This window comes from Xenopus laevis, chromosome 9_10S (genome assembly GCF_017654675.1).
Source record: "Xenopus laevis strain J_2021 chromosome 9_10S, Xenopus_laevis_v10.1, whole genome shotgun sequence".
Classification (NCBI taxonomy): Eukaryota; Metazoa; Chordata; class Amphibia; order Anura; family Pipidae; genus Xenopus; species Xenopus laevis.
This window is the reverse complement of record NC_054388.1, coordinates 49,168,691-49,186,640: the sequence shown is the minus strand read 5'-3', so window position 1 is coordinate 49,186,640 and position 17,950 is coordinate 49,168,691. Positions and strand designations below refer to the sequence as shown.

The following is a 17,950-nucleotide window of genomic DNA, read 5'->3' as shown; positions in this document are numbered from 1 at the left end:
ACATCCTCGTATTTTACAACCAATTGTAATTGATGACAGCACAAAACACTAAAAGGGTATTATGCAAAAGGTATTATTCTTTAGACTCTCAAGCCTTGATGATAGTTGGCATCTAACAATAACTGGCTGCGGTCGAAATGCTCACACACTTTTAGTTCATTCTATGGCTGGGTTGGAAGTTGGCACAGATTTATGGTCATGGGTCTAGTACCTGCGCTGATCAAGCCAACCTGTAACTACCAGGTACAGAGGTTACCATGGAGAGCAGCTGTTTAGGAAGAGGTTAGATATTTTTTGAATCTTGGTAACTGATGCAAAGGGAACATGTCCATTCTAAGGGGCTTTTGTGGCCCCAGTTTGCTCCCCACCTCAGAGTGTCCGATTCAGTGCAGGATGATTAAGCGCCTAATCCTCTATTTCCTTACAGTCGTGGCAAATTAGTTGCCCATTGTTTTTTTCATCACCTCTATAAAATTAAAAGTGCTGTTGCCATGACAACATTGACACATTAGCTTGGGGACCCGTAACCTGGGGCAGCAAAGATAATGATTTAACAGCTGCTCTGTGCAGAGTTTAATCCTTTATGTGCCGAGAAAGACCTTTTGTATTGGTTGGGTGGGTGGGTGACTTGTCCTGCAATTCGGGTTTAATCCATGACCTTCCTGGGCCCCACAGCAAAAGCTTTTTAGGGCCATTTTGGTGATGTAAATCTGCAAATGTCCCATCAGGCCCTTTATACACCTGGGGTGTCAGGTGGTAGTACAAAATGTGATGTGATGTTTGGGCAACAAGAAGTTAAGGAGAACATTGCAGAAAGCGCACAAATGTATTAACCTTTTCCCAAAGGAGGTGCTCAGGGCTAATACTTTCTCTTTAATTCTGTATCCAGGCAACGGAAGGATCTGCAAATGTTTGGAAATAGAAAGGTGGGTTGCTGTGCAGCTGTGATTGCGGAGTGGGGAGCAGAGTGTGGCATCAGTTATACAGTGGAATCTGGAGATTCCCCAGTGCTTTAGATAACACTTGGGTAGTGCCATCAGCAATGCAATTGTGGGCCTGGCAGCCTTCAGAATTAACCAGTTCACTACTGAAGAGAAAGGTGCTGTGTGACATCTATGGGGTCAATCACCTTTGAATTCATAGTTGGTATTCTGTAGATCATGCTATTCCAAGGTGACTTGCAGTTGGTCTGGATTGTCTGTAGCTCAGTGTAAACTCTGCTAATAAAGAAACATAGGTGGGCATTTGGAAAGCCTTTCGATAATAGGACTATAATTGGGTGCAGTGAAAAGAGGATTGTGTTCTGTCTACCTCTGCATCTGCACTTCAGGGATATTTGCTTAGTACCAGAGGACACATTAATGTTCCTGTAAATTGAGTTTCAGATCGATGCCTTAGGAAGCCCCCCTGGCAGCTGATGATGGATACATCTGTTTATTGTAAGAGGCTCCTCCCCCCATCCACACCTGAATCATAATAAGGAGGAATAACCATCAGTAATTAACAGAGGATCAGTCTGGTAGACAAAATGTAAAATTATGTCTACAATACAAATTTGCAGTGCATGCTATGCTAGGAGTTGTAGTCTAACAGTTTTTTTCCAGTGGGACCAATTAAAATTCCAAATATTGGTTTTCAGAGTCACAAAAACGTTGGGGTTCCCAACTCCTGTATCTCACTCTTTACGGCTTGTCAGTAATAAGAATCATCCATTACTCAAATTACATATTAAAAAATTAGGCCATGCCCAAGTATGCCGTGCTTCTAAACCGCTCTAGACCGTGCCTGCTTTCTTGAAAGACGCACACCTTTTTGGACTTAGTCCATTAAACCATACCCCTGAATTGTCACACACTTGCTTACTATTGAATACCATCCCATTTTTTTTACTAGAAAGGAGTCCTACCTGTCCCACCCGACTGATGGTGATCCTGACCATGAACAATTCCACTATAAAAATGGCCATTATCAAGGTAGAAAGTACAGGTAATGCTGGAACTTGTAGTTTTATCAACAGTTGGAGACAAAGTTGCAAACAGTACAGTGATGGCTTTATTTCTAAACAGGTTCCTTATGGCAAGTTTCCCCTCTTTAATATAAGCACTTGTTTGGGTCGGCGACAGTGTGAGATCTATTGGTGAAATTCTACTGAAATTCTGCTTAGTTGCCGCAACCAGGGCTCAAAGGGTTAAATTTCATTGGAAATGTTAAGATTGGATTTCCTGGTATGCAGGATAAAACATCTTGACCCTTAAATCTAATTTCATTCTTTGTGCTGTCATATTTAACCTCTCGATCTCCAGCAACAAAATTCTATGAACAGAAAGCAACTGAAAAAACAATTAGAAAGCGACTTAAAGTTGCATGCACATGTGTGCTGAGCAGGTGCTAGTGGGCAGAAGATATCAGTGTGTATCTGACGTGGTCACAACCAAGAGAGTTCAGGGGTTTCCATGGTGCAGAGCTCTGAGATAATCCATGAGGATTCCATTATGGGGCTCCTGGAAGTGACACAACCTATTAATAAGCTGTTTATGTACCGTGAGAGTCCATAGCCGCCGGATATATCTGTGTGTTTAGAATATTTCCCATTATTAGAAACACATTGATCCGGAACAGAAACAACATGCAGGGACTTTAGAAGTGACCGAGCATCAAGATGCACAAGACTCCACAGGTGAAAGTGATCCAGTCCTGTCTGAATTTCCCTTCACTCTAAATGGGAACGTGAACTAAAGTCTCAAAAAGACCTGGGATTGAAGACCTGCTGACCTGTATTTTTGGCCACCCCTTTGCATGCATACTTTGCTCCACCTCCAGCAGGGTTATAAATATGGGTGGCACAATTCAGGAGGGTAACAGGTTTGTTATTATGACCATTGTGTTTTTTTATCCCAAATACACAGTGCCCAGATTCCCCAAATCCCTCTCCATTGGCCCCTTTAAGAATTGCCTTATTTCCAGATACTCACCCACTCACTGCATTTGATTTTGACTGCATTTGAGGGCCAAGTGGCTGGGCATTAGTCATCTTTGATGTGGGCTTTCCCTTTCATCTTCAAGGGCCCGCAGAAAAGTGCGATGAAGATCAATGAACTTGGAGCAGTTACAAGGGAATAGTGATCAGCTGAGGGCATTTGTGAGCCAATGTAAAAATATTGGGGGGAGGTGGAGTGATATGGAGTCTGACTTCAGGGATAAAATAGCAACAGATATTTAGTTGTGTAGAATACTGGAAATGGGACCAAGGGCTGCACCAATTCAATTATACCATGCAAACTGAGCCAGGCTGGCAATCTATAAGTTCTGACGAATACCAGAGGGACTTCTGTTGCATGTCATGGACAGTCGCTAGTTATTTGACCGGTGGGGGGGGGGGGGTGTTTGGGTGTCTGTGTATTTGAAATGCTAGGGCCTACCTTGAATCTCAGTCCAAACCTGATGTGACCCATACACATAGAATGATGGGTAAGAGGGATGGAGACGTAGCAGAGTCCTATGGTGGTGAAGCAGATTATGGTTAATATCTGGTATCTGGGTGTTGGTTCTGCTCTGGGGGGAATGTGTTGGTCTGTACACCAGGAGCACACAGAGTTTGGACATGCTTGCACCTTTACAGCTGCTGAGAGATGGCTATATGTGAGTTCTATAAACACAGGGGGGCCCCCCTCCTTTGAGTTGGGGCCTTTCCAAGCCACTGGTGGGAGCAGCTGTTTTGTTGCCGACATCAGAATGAAATGTATTTGTCTGTTATTGATTAATAGGAGGTGAATCAGGGTTAGTGCAGGTCTCGTCACAAAAATGTTGTCTCTCTGCTCGCTGTTTATCCTTCCTGCCGCCCTTTCAGGGAGCAACCGAACCATCACCAAAAAAGGCCAAAATGTGATCACAGGGGCAGCGACCCAGTATCTGAAGTTCTTTAACATCTAAAAATGGATCTCAGGAAGCGCCTGTGGGTCTGAGGAACTGTTTGATGCCATGCGATGAGTCTCCTGTCTGTGCAGTCAAGCCTGGCCAAGCAAGGAGAAGATTTCATTAGAATTTGATAGTACCCCATTTAAAAAAAAAAAATGAGTGCCCAATGATATACTAATATAATTCAGCGCATCTATTAGTATAGATGCGCTGAATGCAATGAGAAGCAGTCCTGCCCTACTTAATGGCTGAGATTCTAGCTATCTGTATAACAGAGCATTCTGTCACAGTGGCACAGATTCTATCTGATACCCATTGTAAGCAGCAGTCCTGTCCTACTTTACGGCTGAGATTCTAGCTATCTGTATAACAGAGCATTCTGGTCCTGATAGGTTTTCCTGTCTCCTGCTCTGTTCTGCTGGAGTTATTATTTCTGTTGTGCCATTTACCAGTGCAGAGAGGCACACAGATGTGCACCCAACGCTTCAACGCAGCGGAGTAGTGTAAGTGTGGCCCTTCTATTGACTTTAATACTCTGCCTGTGTGTGCCCTGCTCTGCCTGTGGAACATAAGCCTGGTATTTGTTCTGAGGGTTTGTTAGCAATTGAAAATTAGTATTAGGGGCACCTAAGGTCTTTAATCATGTGCTGTGTGTGTGTGTGGGGGGGGGGGTGCTGCGTTATCCACAGGGGAGGATGAGGCATATGGATTTAAGGCTATGTCTTAATATGACTTACATTTTTCACATATGAGTGATATTCCTGCTGTGAGCACCAACCATTTGTTTTTTTTGGTGTGTTACCAACATTATAAGAAAAAAAGGGAGCTGTGTGTCACATGCTTGATGTTAGGCACAGTGCTGTCCCTCAGTGATAATCACATGCAGTGATTGTAACTGGGAATAATTAAGAAAGTGGTATGTATGTACAACAAAATGAGTTTATCTGCTGCGAAAAATAACGGTTTTCTGCCATTGCAGAATGCTGCCTTTCTAACCCTTTTTCCATGAGGTCAAATCTGTGCATATTCACATAATAATAACAGACCCAAAAAAAGCAGCAAGAAAAAATAGCCCCATAAGGCATGTCACCGCCATGTGTCTGCTAAGAAAGCCTATAATAACGTTGGTTTATTTGAGAGAAAAATTAAACCCATTTAGGGTAAAAGGACTTCAAACAACAGTCTCATGGGCATCAGCAGGAACAGTATCAAAAGGGAAGTTTATTTGGAGTGTGACTGGAGTCTAATTTGAAATTTATTCTTGTTTATCATATCATTTCTGGCTGGAGGGCTACAAATAACACTGATCTGTTTTAATCACATTTGAAATGAGTCTCTTCCAGACAAAGCTCAGAGGCTGTGATATTGTAGCAGTGGGATCTTTAGAGCTATGCCACACAGTGCTACTTGTAGCAAACTACACAACACTAGAAAATACCCTGCGTTAGGAAATACTGAGTATTGTCTCGTCTAAAGCACACATAGGGGCAAATTTACTAAAGTTCGAAGTGAATTGGCCAGAGTGACGTCATTTAGTTACTTCGCCGATTTACTAACGGGCGCTGGCATTTTACTGAACGTTACCTGTTCCTCTCAGACAGGCGAAGTGCAATGGAATGTATAGGGCTTCTTCAATTTTTAGTTGAAAAATTTTCTAAGTCCCAAAAAACACTGGTGTCTTATACTTTTAAGGCTGCAAAAGTCTGTAAAAATTTTTTTGGGTACCCAAGCTCCCCCATACATTTCCTACCATATGGTTCATAAACTATACACTGGGCACATGTGTAGGACATTATAATAACTCTATTTCATTGTATTAAGGTTTCCCTGGGCTTGTGTAGTGTAATGTATTTGCTGCAATATATACGTCCATTCAACTTTAACTTCCCGCCGTATGCAAATTAGCCAACGCTAGCGCAACTTTGCTTCGCTTGGCGCAGTAACGCTAGCGCAACTTCAACAGAGTTTAGCGCCCTGGCCGCAAGTTCGGATTTTAGTGAATTAGCGTTGTCCTGGCGAATATACTTCTGGCGAAGTGTTGCGATGCGAGCGAAGCCGTCACTGGCAAATTTACGGAGGTTAGTGAATTTGCCCCATAGTGTCTTAGCTAAGACCATTATCAGTATTGTCTATTTTGTAGCCACAACCAAGTAGCTCTGTGTGTCATTTTCCTAATGGTGGCCAGACAGACCGAGTCTGCAGCTTATTGGCCCATTTGTGGGGCCATCTGATGGGCTTCCCCGATAGATATCTGGCCAAATCGTGGCCGCATCTGTTCATTGATGCAGTCCCGCAATCCGACTGCCCTCAATGGGGGCATATCAGGGAGAGATCTGCTCGTTTGGCAACATCGCCAAACGAGCGGATCTCTACATGTATGGCCACCTTTAGTCTGACTTGGGGGTTGGCAGTGACATCAAGTTGAACCCATGGTTGGCATACATGAATATTCTGTGACCCAGTGGTAGCAGGATTGTATCTCAGAGGCACTTAAGCAAATACCTAAGTGTCTGCATCATTTGTTTTTCTGTGATAGCATTGATGGCATCTGTGGAATGGATAGAAATAGCCTGGCACGCACTTCTCAGGTTGGACTGATAATACTGCAGTGCTAATTAAAGTGTCTAGTGTCTCACTGCTGGGAACCTATCACATGATCTTGTGCTATACTCACAGTAGCAGCAGAGGTATCTGTGCAGGGTATGTTTCGGCTGTACAGGCATGTAATGTGTAGGAAGTGCCAACCAGACTGAGCCGTTATATAGGATGTGCCAACCAGGCTGGGTATATAGCAAGTTTAGAGCTTGTATGTGGTCATTTAAGCTTCATATTTAATTCTCACTCTATGCTTGAGATGCAGATTCCCTTCCCCTTTGTGTGTAGGCTGACATAAGTGTATTCTAGTCTAACCCACTGCTTGAGTTACAGATTCCCTGTCCCTTTGTGAGTAAACTGACTTCAGAGTGTTCTAGTCTAACCCACTACTTGAGTTAAGCTGGTAATACACTGCCTTCAGTGTTGGCAGCTTGTCGGTCAGTTTATTGGCCCATCTATGTGTCTGAAAATAATCAAGATGTCTATTGCCAGGTTATAAAACAGGAAACTTATGTGAAAGATCATCATCTGATTGTTGGCTTTTGAGCCAAAAAATGTAATCAGCCAATTTGGCCCACCATGTGGGTGGCAAAATATTGCCAATATCATCAAATGAGTAGATGTTCCAGTGTGCCCAGCTTTACAGTCTCACATACATATAGAAACGGATCCACACACACTCAAGTTAATGTAGTCGGGGAGTATCCCCTTTTATTTTTCCACCAAACATTCAACGTTTCGGGGGGGAAGACCCTCCCGAAGACCCTCCCTTGTTCCCCCCCAAAACGTTGAATGTTTGGTGGCTAAATAAAAGGGGATACTCCCCGACTACATTAACTTGAGTGTTTGTGGTTCCATTTCTATGCGTATGTGTTGCTGGGGGACCCTGCCGGGTCAATGGAAGAGTGCACCACCATTACAGGACTAGTGAACTACAGGTGTGCGGTAGGAAAAATTACATTGCAGCTTTACAGTCTCCCTGAAATTCAATGTATAAGCTGCTATCATTTTTGGAGAACACAAGTGAGCACAGAGGAAGACTTATCTGGGCAGTGAATATTTGTATGCTTGCCCTGGCGCTGATACTGGGTGGGCCGGCAATGTAACACTTTACTTATTTGCTTTGGCAGTTGATAGTGAAGCCGTGGCACAGCTATAAAGGCTCCATGGATTCACTTTCTAATTGATTCCGTATTGCTTGTTGCTGGAGTCTTTTTTATTGCTGCGTGGGCTGAATTCATTTGCTGCTTTACATACTTAGTCTCTCACAGAAATAGATCTAGGCACTTGGCACTGTGGGTGAGCTTGCACACGGGTTATAACCAAGCCCATGTCTAAAGCGGCCCTGGCATGGGCCGGTTTGGAGCATTCCAATTGGCACTCAGCTGTCAGTCTCTGCTTTTAATATCACCCACGAGAAAGCCGTTACTAAGTGGAATGTGATGGGGGTGTAACCAGAATCAAACTCAGAGCCTGTTCTTCTCCCTGTAGCACTTGTGCTTCTGAACTGAACTAGAGAATCAGTGATGCAGAATGGAAATCATTCCGCCATGTTTTTACTGCATCACAATGGTCTTCATGGGCCCCATTGCTTATATGAAGTAGAATTTTCTGACGTACAGACCATCAGCTGTTGTTGAAGTATGGTGCCCATCACCAGCTACCCACAGTCAGCTATCACAATCTCGTCCTAATTGTCTCCATATTTCCCAGATGTCCCCACCTTATTCCACTGCCTCCATCTCGCCTTATTATTCTGGCTAGCCCAGTCATCCCTGTTTGTACCTCCCAAGGCTCTGATACATAAGATGACAGCCCCTTGGAGGAGAACAGCCTTTCTCAGGCCTGTGGCAGGGGTCTCAGTACTAGCTTTCCTGTAGGGGATAAACAGCACAATGTCTTCTTAGCAACAGAAATTAGAATCAGCTTGTCTGTACTGATGTGTGCGGCGTTAGTAAGGGAATTTTATGAATATTGAGCCAAATAATCTGAGATCTCTTCTCCTATGTATGCAGCTGGCTTCCAACATCCTCATCTTCTCCTGCACAAACATTGTGGGGATCTGCACGCACTACCCTGCAGAGGTTTCCCAAAGACAAGCATTCCAAGAGACCCGAGAGTGTATTCAAGCCCGACTGCACTCACAGAGCGAGAACCAGCAACAGGTAGGGCCCATGGCCAATCACGACAACAACTTCCATCATGTCTCACTGTTAACACTCATATAATGCCTCAGACACCCCAGATAACAAGGATGGCCACTTTCTGAGTGTAGTCTTTACCAAAAATCTGTCTCTTTCTGATTTTAACAGTGACCCCTTTCCCCCTTTGTGATCATCCTCTGTTTATAATTTCTGTCTCACACTCTCCTTCCCCCACCTACTCCTTCACTTACTGTCCTAATTCGAAATACTCGAATACATAGTTCATCATATAGACCTCCCAGCCTTAGCTCATCTCTCAGGTCCATTCTCTCCTCCATCAGGGATATGTCTTATCCGGATATCCTAGTTAGTGAGTACCAGTAAACCCCCGATTCTCTAAAGAATCGTTAATGAAAGAATGGTAACAACAGTGAGGCAGCAAAATGCGATGGGTGCTGATTCACTCGGCATCCCCAGGCAGCAACTGGCGACGCTAATTTGTGGGGATGTAGAGTGAATCTGTGCCTATTGCTTGTTATTACCTATCTGCTATTAGAATTCTTAAATTTTGAGTTTATTGGTAGTAAAGTGTTACTGAAAAATTTCTTTATAAACAACATTTTTTGTGAAAATGTTCTCCTGTCCTTGAATGAGTTCTCCCTGGTGAGCTGTACTTAAAATCTTGACTTTAACATCAGATGAATGCTGCACTCTTGAAAATGCAACATAAAGTTGACCATGACCAAACACAGGCTCAGATAGGTAAATGCCGACTTTATCCAATGTTTGTCCTTGTGATTTGTTGATTGTCATGGCAAATGCAGCCTTAATGGGGAATTGTCGTCGTTTAAGTTTAAAAGGTAATTCCTGGTCAGAACTGGTAAGGTCAATTCTGGGAATCAAAACAGTATCACCGCTATGGGATCCTGTAAGCACTTCTGCCTTGATAACATTTTGTCTCATGCTCTTCACAACCAACCGTGTACCGTTACATAAACCTTGCTTAGTGTTAGGGTAGGGGCACACGGCGCGATTTCGCCGCGATTCTGCGCTGGGCGAGTTGTCGCTGCGTTTTTTAAGCCGAAATAGCTTTGCTAACTTTGGCGCTGGCGTCAATGCAAATCGCGGCGAAATCGCTGCGCTAATTCACACGCGGCGATTCTTTTCTACTGTCGCCCGGAAACGCTCAGCGAGGCAACTTCGGACGACAATAGAAAACGAATCGCCGCGTGTGAATTAGCGCAGCGATTTTGCCGCGATTTGCATTGACGCCAGCGCCAAAGTTAGCAAAGCTATTTCGGCTTAAAAAACGCAGCGACAACTCGCTTAGCGCAGAATCGCGGCGAAATCGCGCCGTGTGCCCCTACCCTTAAGGTTTCTTAACAGCATGACTATTGTTCCTACTTTGAGTATAAGATTGTGTTGTGGTAATCCAGCATTGTTGATAGTGTTTAAATATTCTAATGGGAAGTTAAGTTTCTCACTTTCGTCTTCAGAATCAATACAGTCAGTACTCAGAAAGACACAGCTTTGTCCAGGAAGTAATGCAATCACTTGGTTGTTTATCATGTCAACATCAATATTTTTTGGAGATAATATAGCCCGTTTTGCTAAAAATGGCCACCCACGCAGGTACGCAACCGGTTCCCCTCCTAGAGTGACGCTAGCGCCGCCATTAGACAAACTTGCAAAGGAGTAGCAAGATGGCCGACGCTTATACAGACTTTAGTGGGCGGATGACAAACTCGCAGAGGAGTAGCAAGATGGCCGACGCTTATACAGACTTTAGTGGGCGGATTTGGCAGTGGGCGGATGACAAAGTCGCAGAGGAGTAGCAAGATGGCCGACGCTTATACAGACTTTCGTGCAGGTACGCAACCGGTTCCCCTCCTAGAGTGACGCTAGCGCCGCCATTAGACAAACTTGCAAAGGAGTAGCAAGATGGCCGATGCTTATACAGACTTTAGTGGGCGGATGACAAACTCGCAGAGGAGTAGCAAGATGGCCGACGCTTATACAGACTTTAGTGGGCGGATTTGGCAGTGGGCGGATGACAAAGTCGCAGAGGAGTAGCAAGATGGCCGACGCTTATACAGACTTTCGTGCAGGTACGCAACCGGTTCCCCTAGTGTGACGGTGAGCGCATCTGCCTCCCTAGATCCTAACCTTCCAGCGGTCGCCGCCTGAGTGAGCAGGAAAGAAGAGGCGGCGGGAGGCAGAAGGAGACGGTGAGCGCATCTGCCTCCCTAGATCCTAACCTTCCAGCGCATCTGCCTCCCCGATCCTAACCTGTTCTGATCCTAACCTTCCAGCACATCTGCTAATCGAAGGCCGCATCTATGTCTTTCGGCTGAAGTTGCGCGCGCATCTCATAGATCCTAACCGAAGTTGCGTGCGCATCTGCCTCCCCTCCACTCGGGACATAGATAGGCCTTCGGTTAGTATATAGGATAACCTTATTCTATCCATAACCACTGTCTCATTTGCACCCTTACAGGCTAAGCATGTTCATGCTCAAAACCCACATCCCTGAATGAACTCAAAAATGAGATTCTTACTCTATTATAAGAGATTTGCAGAACGCAACCTGGTTTTATCCATCATAAATTTTGAATGTAATGCTTCAATTCTGCCTTATCAAAGGCCAAGCAAGAGTACTACAGTACTCTCATAAACAATAACAAATCCAATTCACAATTCACAACAGTTTTCTCTGTTCAATACCCTTCTGCATCCCTCATCAACAATATCACACACACAGTCCTTGGCACCTAAAGGAGAACTAAACCCTAAAAATGAATATGGTTAAACATGCCATATTTTATATAATGAACTTATTGCACCAGTTTCAGCTTCTCAATAGCAGCAATGATCCAGGACTTCAAACTTGTCACAGGGGGGTCACCATCTTGGAAAGTGTCTGCGACACTCACATGCTCAGTGGGTTCTGAGCAGCTTGAGAAGTAAGCTTAGGGGTTGTTGCAAATTATCAAGCAAAAAATGAGGTTGGCCTGTAATATAAGCTGTTGCTACAGGGCTGATTATTAAATTCTGATGCTAGTTGCACTGGTTTCTGTGCTGCCATGTAGTAATTATCTGTATTAATTTCTAATCAGCCTCATAGTGTGACATTTATATTCTGTGTGCTGTATATTGTGAGTAGGTTCCTAAGGTCAGTAAGGGACAGCAGCACAGAGCGAAGTGAATCAGCAGAAAAGAAGATGGGGAGCTACTGGGGCATCTTCAGAGGCACAAATCTTCCCTGCTAAAGGTCTGTGGTTGCCTTGGGCTGGTACAGCGCTACGAAATATGTTGGCACTATATTAATATATGTTAATAGAAGTACAGAACCCCAAAACCTGATAAACAAAATGTCTTGCCTACTTCTTTAGTTAAGCTTTAGTTCTCATTTAAGGTCCCCATACACAGGCCGATATAAACTGGTGACAGATTAAGTTGGCAGCTTATTGGACAGTGTATGGGGCCCCCCATATGGGCTTCCCTAATAGATATCTGGCCAGATATCGATCATGCAGGTTTAAAAATCCCATCAGCAGAAGGACCTCAACAGTTCGTCGATGCGGTCCACAATTTGACTGCCCGTATTCTCCTCATTGTGATCTGATTGTTGGGCCCTAGGGCGAAGCACCCCTGGCCCTAGGGCCCGCAATCGGATCAGCCCGATATTGCCCACTTCAAGATGGGCATATTGGGGAGGGATCCGCTTGCCTGGCGACCTTGCCAAACAAGCAGATTTCAGTATGTATGGCTACCTTTACTCACTGTGCTGCTGAGCTTACTCCAGCTCTTATTCATATCTTCAATTCTTAAAGGGGTTGTTCATCTTCAAACACTTTTTTCTTAACTTTAGTTGGTTTCAGATAAATCACCAGAAATAAAGACTTTTTTCAATTACTTTCCATTTTCTATTTGTGACAGTTTTTCTAATATTGAAGTGTAAAGTTGAATTTTTCACCTAAACTAAATTTGTGAGCAGGGGGTTCAACGGCTCTTATACTGTTCTAAATTGATACATTTAGTTGATAGATTTGTTAATTTTGCAGAGCAGAATGTTATCTGAGCAGAATCTCTGAGCTTCATTTAAGGCAGCTGTTTGATACAATAGTTGCTAATATTCCACAGATACTGCTGAGAGATGTATCAACTAAAAGTATCAATTGGATGTATCAACTTGTAACAGTTCAGATGCTCCTGGCTCACTGAGCTGCCTGACTGAAAGGACCATTAACTTTACACTTCAATTTTGGGAAAACTGTAAAAAATAAAAGATGGAAAGTAATTGATAATGTTAAAAAGTGTTTGGAAGGTAAACAACCCCTTTAACTGCCCTCTGGAACCCTCACTGTTAAAAGTAGGGATGCACCGAATACAGGATTTGGTTCGGGATTCGGCCAGGATTTGGCCTTTTTCAGCAGGTTTTGGATTCGGCCTTATCCTTGTGACTGGCTGAACCAAATCCTAATTTGCATTTGTAAATTAGGGGTGGGTAGGGAAATAATGTGACTTTTCATCACTTTTTCCTTCCTTGCCCCTAATTTGAATATGCAAATTAGGATTCAGATTTGGTTCGGTAATCGGCCAAATGTTTCATCAAGGATTCGGCCGAATCTTTCATCAAGGATTCGGCCGAATCTTTCATCAAGGATTCGGCCGAATCTTTCATCAAGGATTCGGCCGAATCCCAAATAGTGGATTCTGTGCATCCCTAGTTAAAGGGCCACACTTGACCTAGCATGTCTCTCCTAATACCGTCCTGTCTTCCATCTACTGCTTGCCTCCTGGCTCCTGTGTTGTTTTCTACAATAAGTTGCCTTGAAGCTTTGCACTTTCCACAATAAAATACTGAAGGGAGCACCCTACTGAAAGTGCCTTGTATGCCAGTGAGTGCCAACCCCTCAGTCATTGAGCATAGTTGAGAAGTTAAGTCCTAGTGCCTTACAAGTGCTCATTAACCCTGTCACCTCAGCATGTTGTCTGGCGGTACAACTCTGACCATGTTGATACCACTGTCAAAACTTGTCACTTTTTCTTTTGAATCCTATTCTAACTAGACAACTGTAACCTTCTACTAACTGGCCTCCCAAACTCCCATCTTGACATTCTAGCCATCAGAAAGGCAGATCGGGGAGATTAGTAGCATGAAGAGATTAGTAGCATAAAGAGATTAGTAGCACGAAGAAGAATAAAAAGCAAAATAACTCATAAAACCACAAACAAACAAAAAATGAAGACCAATTGTAAATTGTAATTGAGAATAGTTCTCTCTACATCGTACTAAAAGTTAACTGTACATTGTATTTATTTGTTTATGTCATTGTAATGCCATCTGTTTGTTCTATTTATTTATTGTTCTGCTGTACTGAGAATATACATACATACAAAGGACATTTCTCTATCAAATGATAATCCTGCCATTTTCTAATACTCTATATTTCTACCCTCCTGCACCAACTATGCCCCGCCCACCCCATTGTCAGCATTGTGCTGCAGTGATTAGCACTTCTGCCTTCCAGTGAAGGTTTAATTCCAGCCATACATACACAAACATATAAGTTCCTGTCATGTAAACCCGGTGTGGGGCATGGTCTCATAGTGTTTCCTTTACTCATTGTACCCCAGGAGCGACTCTTGTTGTCCGTGCTTCCACGACATGTTGCTATGGAGATGAAGGCCGACATTAACGCCAAGCAGGAAGACATGATGTTCCACAAGATTTACATCCAGAAGCATGACAATGTGAGGTAGGTATCCCTTGGTGGGAGACAGAGCTCCATGGCAACACCTAGAATAAGTCTCACTGCCACTGCTGATCCGACTTCTAGAGACTCTGTGAGACAATATTAAAAGGGAAGCTCAACTAATGAGGTAACTGTTGGGGGCAGATTTATCAAGGGTCGAAGTGAATTCGAGGGAATTTTCTAAATAAAAAAATTTGAAATTCAAAGTAATTTTTTGGATACTTCCACCATCGAATAGGATACTACGACTTTGACTTCGATTCAAAGTAAAATCGTTTGAATATTCGACCATTTGATAATCTAAGTACTGTCTCTTTAAAGAAACTTCGACTTCAATACTTCGCCAAATTAAACCTGCTGAAGTGCTATGTTAGCCTATGGGGATATTCTAGAGCAGTTTTCTACGCATTTTGAAGTCGAAGAAAAATCGTTTGATCGATGGATGAAATCCTTTGAATCGTTCGATTCGATATTCGAAGTCAAAGTATAGCCATTTGATGGTCGAAATTCGCCTTCCTCCTCTGCCACTTTCAAATGGGGGATACTAACCCTGGTAGCCAAACTATTTATTGTAAAGTTTCAATTATGTATTTTTTTTTAATTACTTATCTTTCTATTTAGGCCTCTCCTATTCATCTTCCAGTCTCTCATTCAAACCACTGCCTGGTGGCCAGGAGAAACTGGACCCTAGCATCCATATAGCTGCTAAAATTCCAAATTGGAGAATTCCTGATTCGATGATTAGAAATGAAGACCAATTGAAATTCCATCACAATATTGCCAAAGCTTCATATTAGAAGTAAATTTAAAGGTTATCCATACCTTTGGTAGCCATTGGAATATTAATATGTCGTTATCCACTAGGGTGAACCAAAGATTTGTTAAAAGTCAAAAATTATATCACCACAGTTTATTATTATTATTATTAACATGTATTATTTTTTGTATAATTTAGTAATTAAGGAAGTCGTCATGACTGTACTTTATCTTGTTCGCTTTGTGATCCAGGGCCAAAATGTCATGGAACTTCCTACTCTAGGACATTTAAATGAATCCAAAGAGGAGCTAAAAGGTTAATGATAATTTCTTTCTCCAATAAATCCTAACATCTGTGCTGCCCGCACAGGAGAAATTCGACCACCTCTGGCCAGAAACAAAGGGCCGCAGCTGTGCCTAAGAAATAAACCTGTTAAATCCATTCATTTTGGTGGCAATAACTGTAACTGATTCCATTCACAGTCTTCTAGGCAATGATACATTTATACAAGCCTGCATTGAAGGGTTAACCCAGTACCCCAAATTCATTTCCCATGAATGTTTTCGGTATGATTATATAAAGTGTTTTTCTCCCCCCCCCCCGTTTGTGTGGGGGGGGAGAACGGGGGGGGGAGAAAAACACTTTATATAATCATACCGAAAACATTCATGGGAAATGAATTTGGGGTACTGGGTACCTCCAGGTACCCCATTTTTCTCCCACACTACAAATGCATACAGGCAGGTTAATTGGCTCCTGATGAAATTGGCTTGTGAGTGTGATAGGGGCATAGATTGTAAAATCACTGGGGGAAGGACTGATGGGCATGTGATAGGGTCCTTAGATTGTAAACTCACTGAGGCAGGGACTGATAAGAATGTGAAAGGGTTCTTAGATTGTAAACTCGCTGGGGCAGGGAATGATAAGAATGTGATAGGGTCCTAAGATTGTAACCTCAACTGGGGCAGGGATTGATGAGAATATGATAGGGTCCTTAGACTGTAATCTCACTGGGGCTGGGACAAATGGGAGTGTATAATAACTGTACAGCACTGCAGGATATGTTGTTCTGTATAAATACAGGAAAATCAATTATTTGTACTCCCATGTAGAACATGTAGCTACAGGCACAGTGTGAAAAGCTGCTCCTGTTCACCCATGGGAAACCAACTACCTTCACAGTAGTAAGAGGGGTGCCATAGAGGCAACCAGTATCTCCTACAATAGGGATTAGAAGCGCCAGAATTGTAATTGATCGTGTGTAAAGGAATTTAGATAGTTGAGTAACTAAAGGCTTAGGGGCCTGAGGGCAGAATTTGCAATATCTTTGACTGTAAATTCCATGTTCCTGGCCAGCTCGTTAGTAGCCAGAGCTAGTGCGTGGCAGTCCTTCGGCAGCTGGCCTATAAATACTTCTCTTTTCACCCTGTGGGTATTTTTGGATCTCCAGTCTGAGAATAAATTGCATCCAGCAGCTGGTCATTGTGTTGTGCCGAGCCCACCCTCACTATTGAAATGCAGCTTCCTGTTAATTCTGAATAAACACCAGCACTTCCTCCTCGGCAACATAGGAGACAAATTACTTCACATTCACCGGGATTCCCAAGGGTGGGAACAGCCTCACTGACTGGGCCTGAGGGGAATACCACAGACTTGACCTGCTCTTAGTAACTGCCCAAAACCACAGCAAAACAGCCTGTAGGGCAATAACACAGAACAGTGGGAGACAAAGGATTAGAGAATTAGCGAGGGTTAATGACAGAGGCTGTCACCAAGGGCACGCAATCTACTCACAAACCCCTGAATCCTTTGTGAATTCGAATCCTAATTTGCATATGCAAATTAGTCGTGGGAAGGGAATAACATTTTTTACTTCCTTGTTTTGTGACAAAAAGTCACATGATTTCCCATATACATTTGCATATGCAAATTAGGATTCATATTTGGTTCGGCCGGGCAGTTATATAGTTATGTGTAACTGTCATAGCTATTGTTTATCACTGTCTAATCTTAATCTTCTCTGGTTCTGACTTCAGAACCAGCAGTGCAGAGAATAATAAATACAACCTGCCACGGGTCAAGGAAATCATATGCAATAGTCCAATATACTGCAGCACACTGTCGAGTGAATAACTTTTCAGCAAGGTGAATTTATTGGCTCAAAACATATGAGCAGACAAAGAGTGGCAATGTTTTGGGTCTCACAGGACCCTTTATCAAGCCTCTGAGGCTGTGAGGCCACTGGTTCTGCAGAGTTGGAGAAAGTTTGTATTAAACAATACAAAAACCATAAAATCCACATTAGATTACATGACATCACAGGACCCAGTGCAGTCTGTATATTCTGATTATTAATCAATCTTGCTGTATCAGCTTCTGGCAGATATTATTTGACTTGTGCTGTTTTGATAATAGTAGTAGGACATTAGTAGTAGGATATTAACCCCCAGTAGAGCAGTACTGGGACTCCGTGTACAACTGGATTTGGCCCCTGAAGAGCAGTCCTGGGACTTTGTGCACAGGCATAACGAGTGTGCTTACAGTGGAGAGGGAGAGTACATGGATTAAGGGCAAATAGCTGGAAGAGAACTGCCCCTGGTTACTGGAAAGTCATGGCCCAGCTGCCCACTACTACTTTATTGAAGGGGTGGCAGGTTGTTTGTTTACAGTGAGATGCAGTGAGGAAGGATGGTGTATGAGAATTGATATAATGGCTCCCATAGCTAGACAAAGGCCTTCAGTGGTTGTGAGAGAGGGGGTACTATATGGGCAACCTGCTG

At 43.2% G+C, this 17,950-nt stretch overlaps 1 protein-coding gene across 3 annotated transcripts in view; it reads left to right on the top strand.

The window, feature by feature from the left end:
* Window positions 1–17,950, top strand: part of adcy5.S (adenylate cyclase 5 S homeolog) — a 62,266-nt gene that overhangs the window by 24,242 nt on the left and 20,074 nt on the right. For all 3 annotated transcript variants that reach the window (XM_041578503.1, XM_041578504.1, XM_018238668.2), the window contains exons 3-4: window positions 8,526–8,675; window positions 14,295–14,416. In XM_041578503.1, the coding sequence (XP_041434437.1) occupies window positions 8,526–8,675; window positions 14,295–14,416 (272 nt within the window). The remainder of the gene's footprint in view (window positions 1–8,525; window positions 8,676–14,294; window positions 14,417–17,950) is intronic.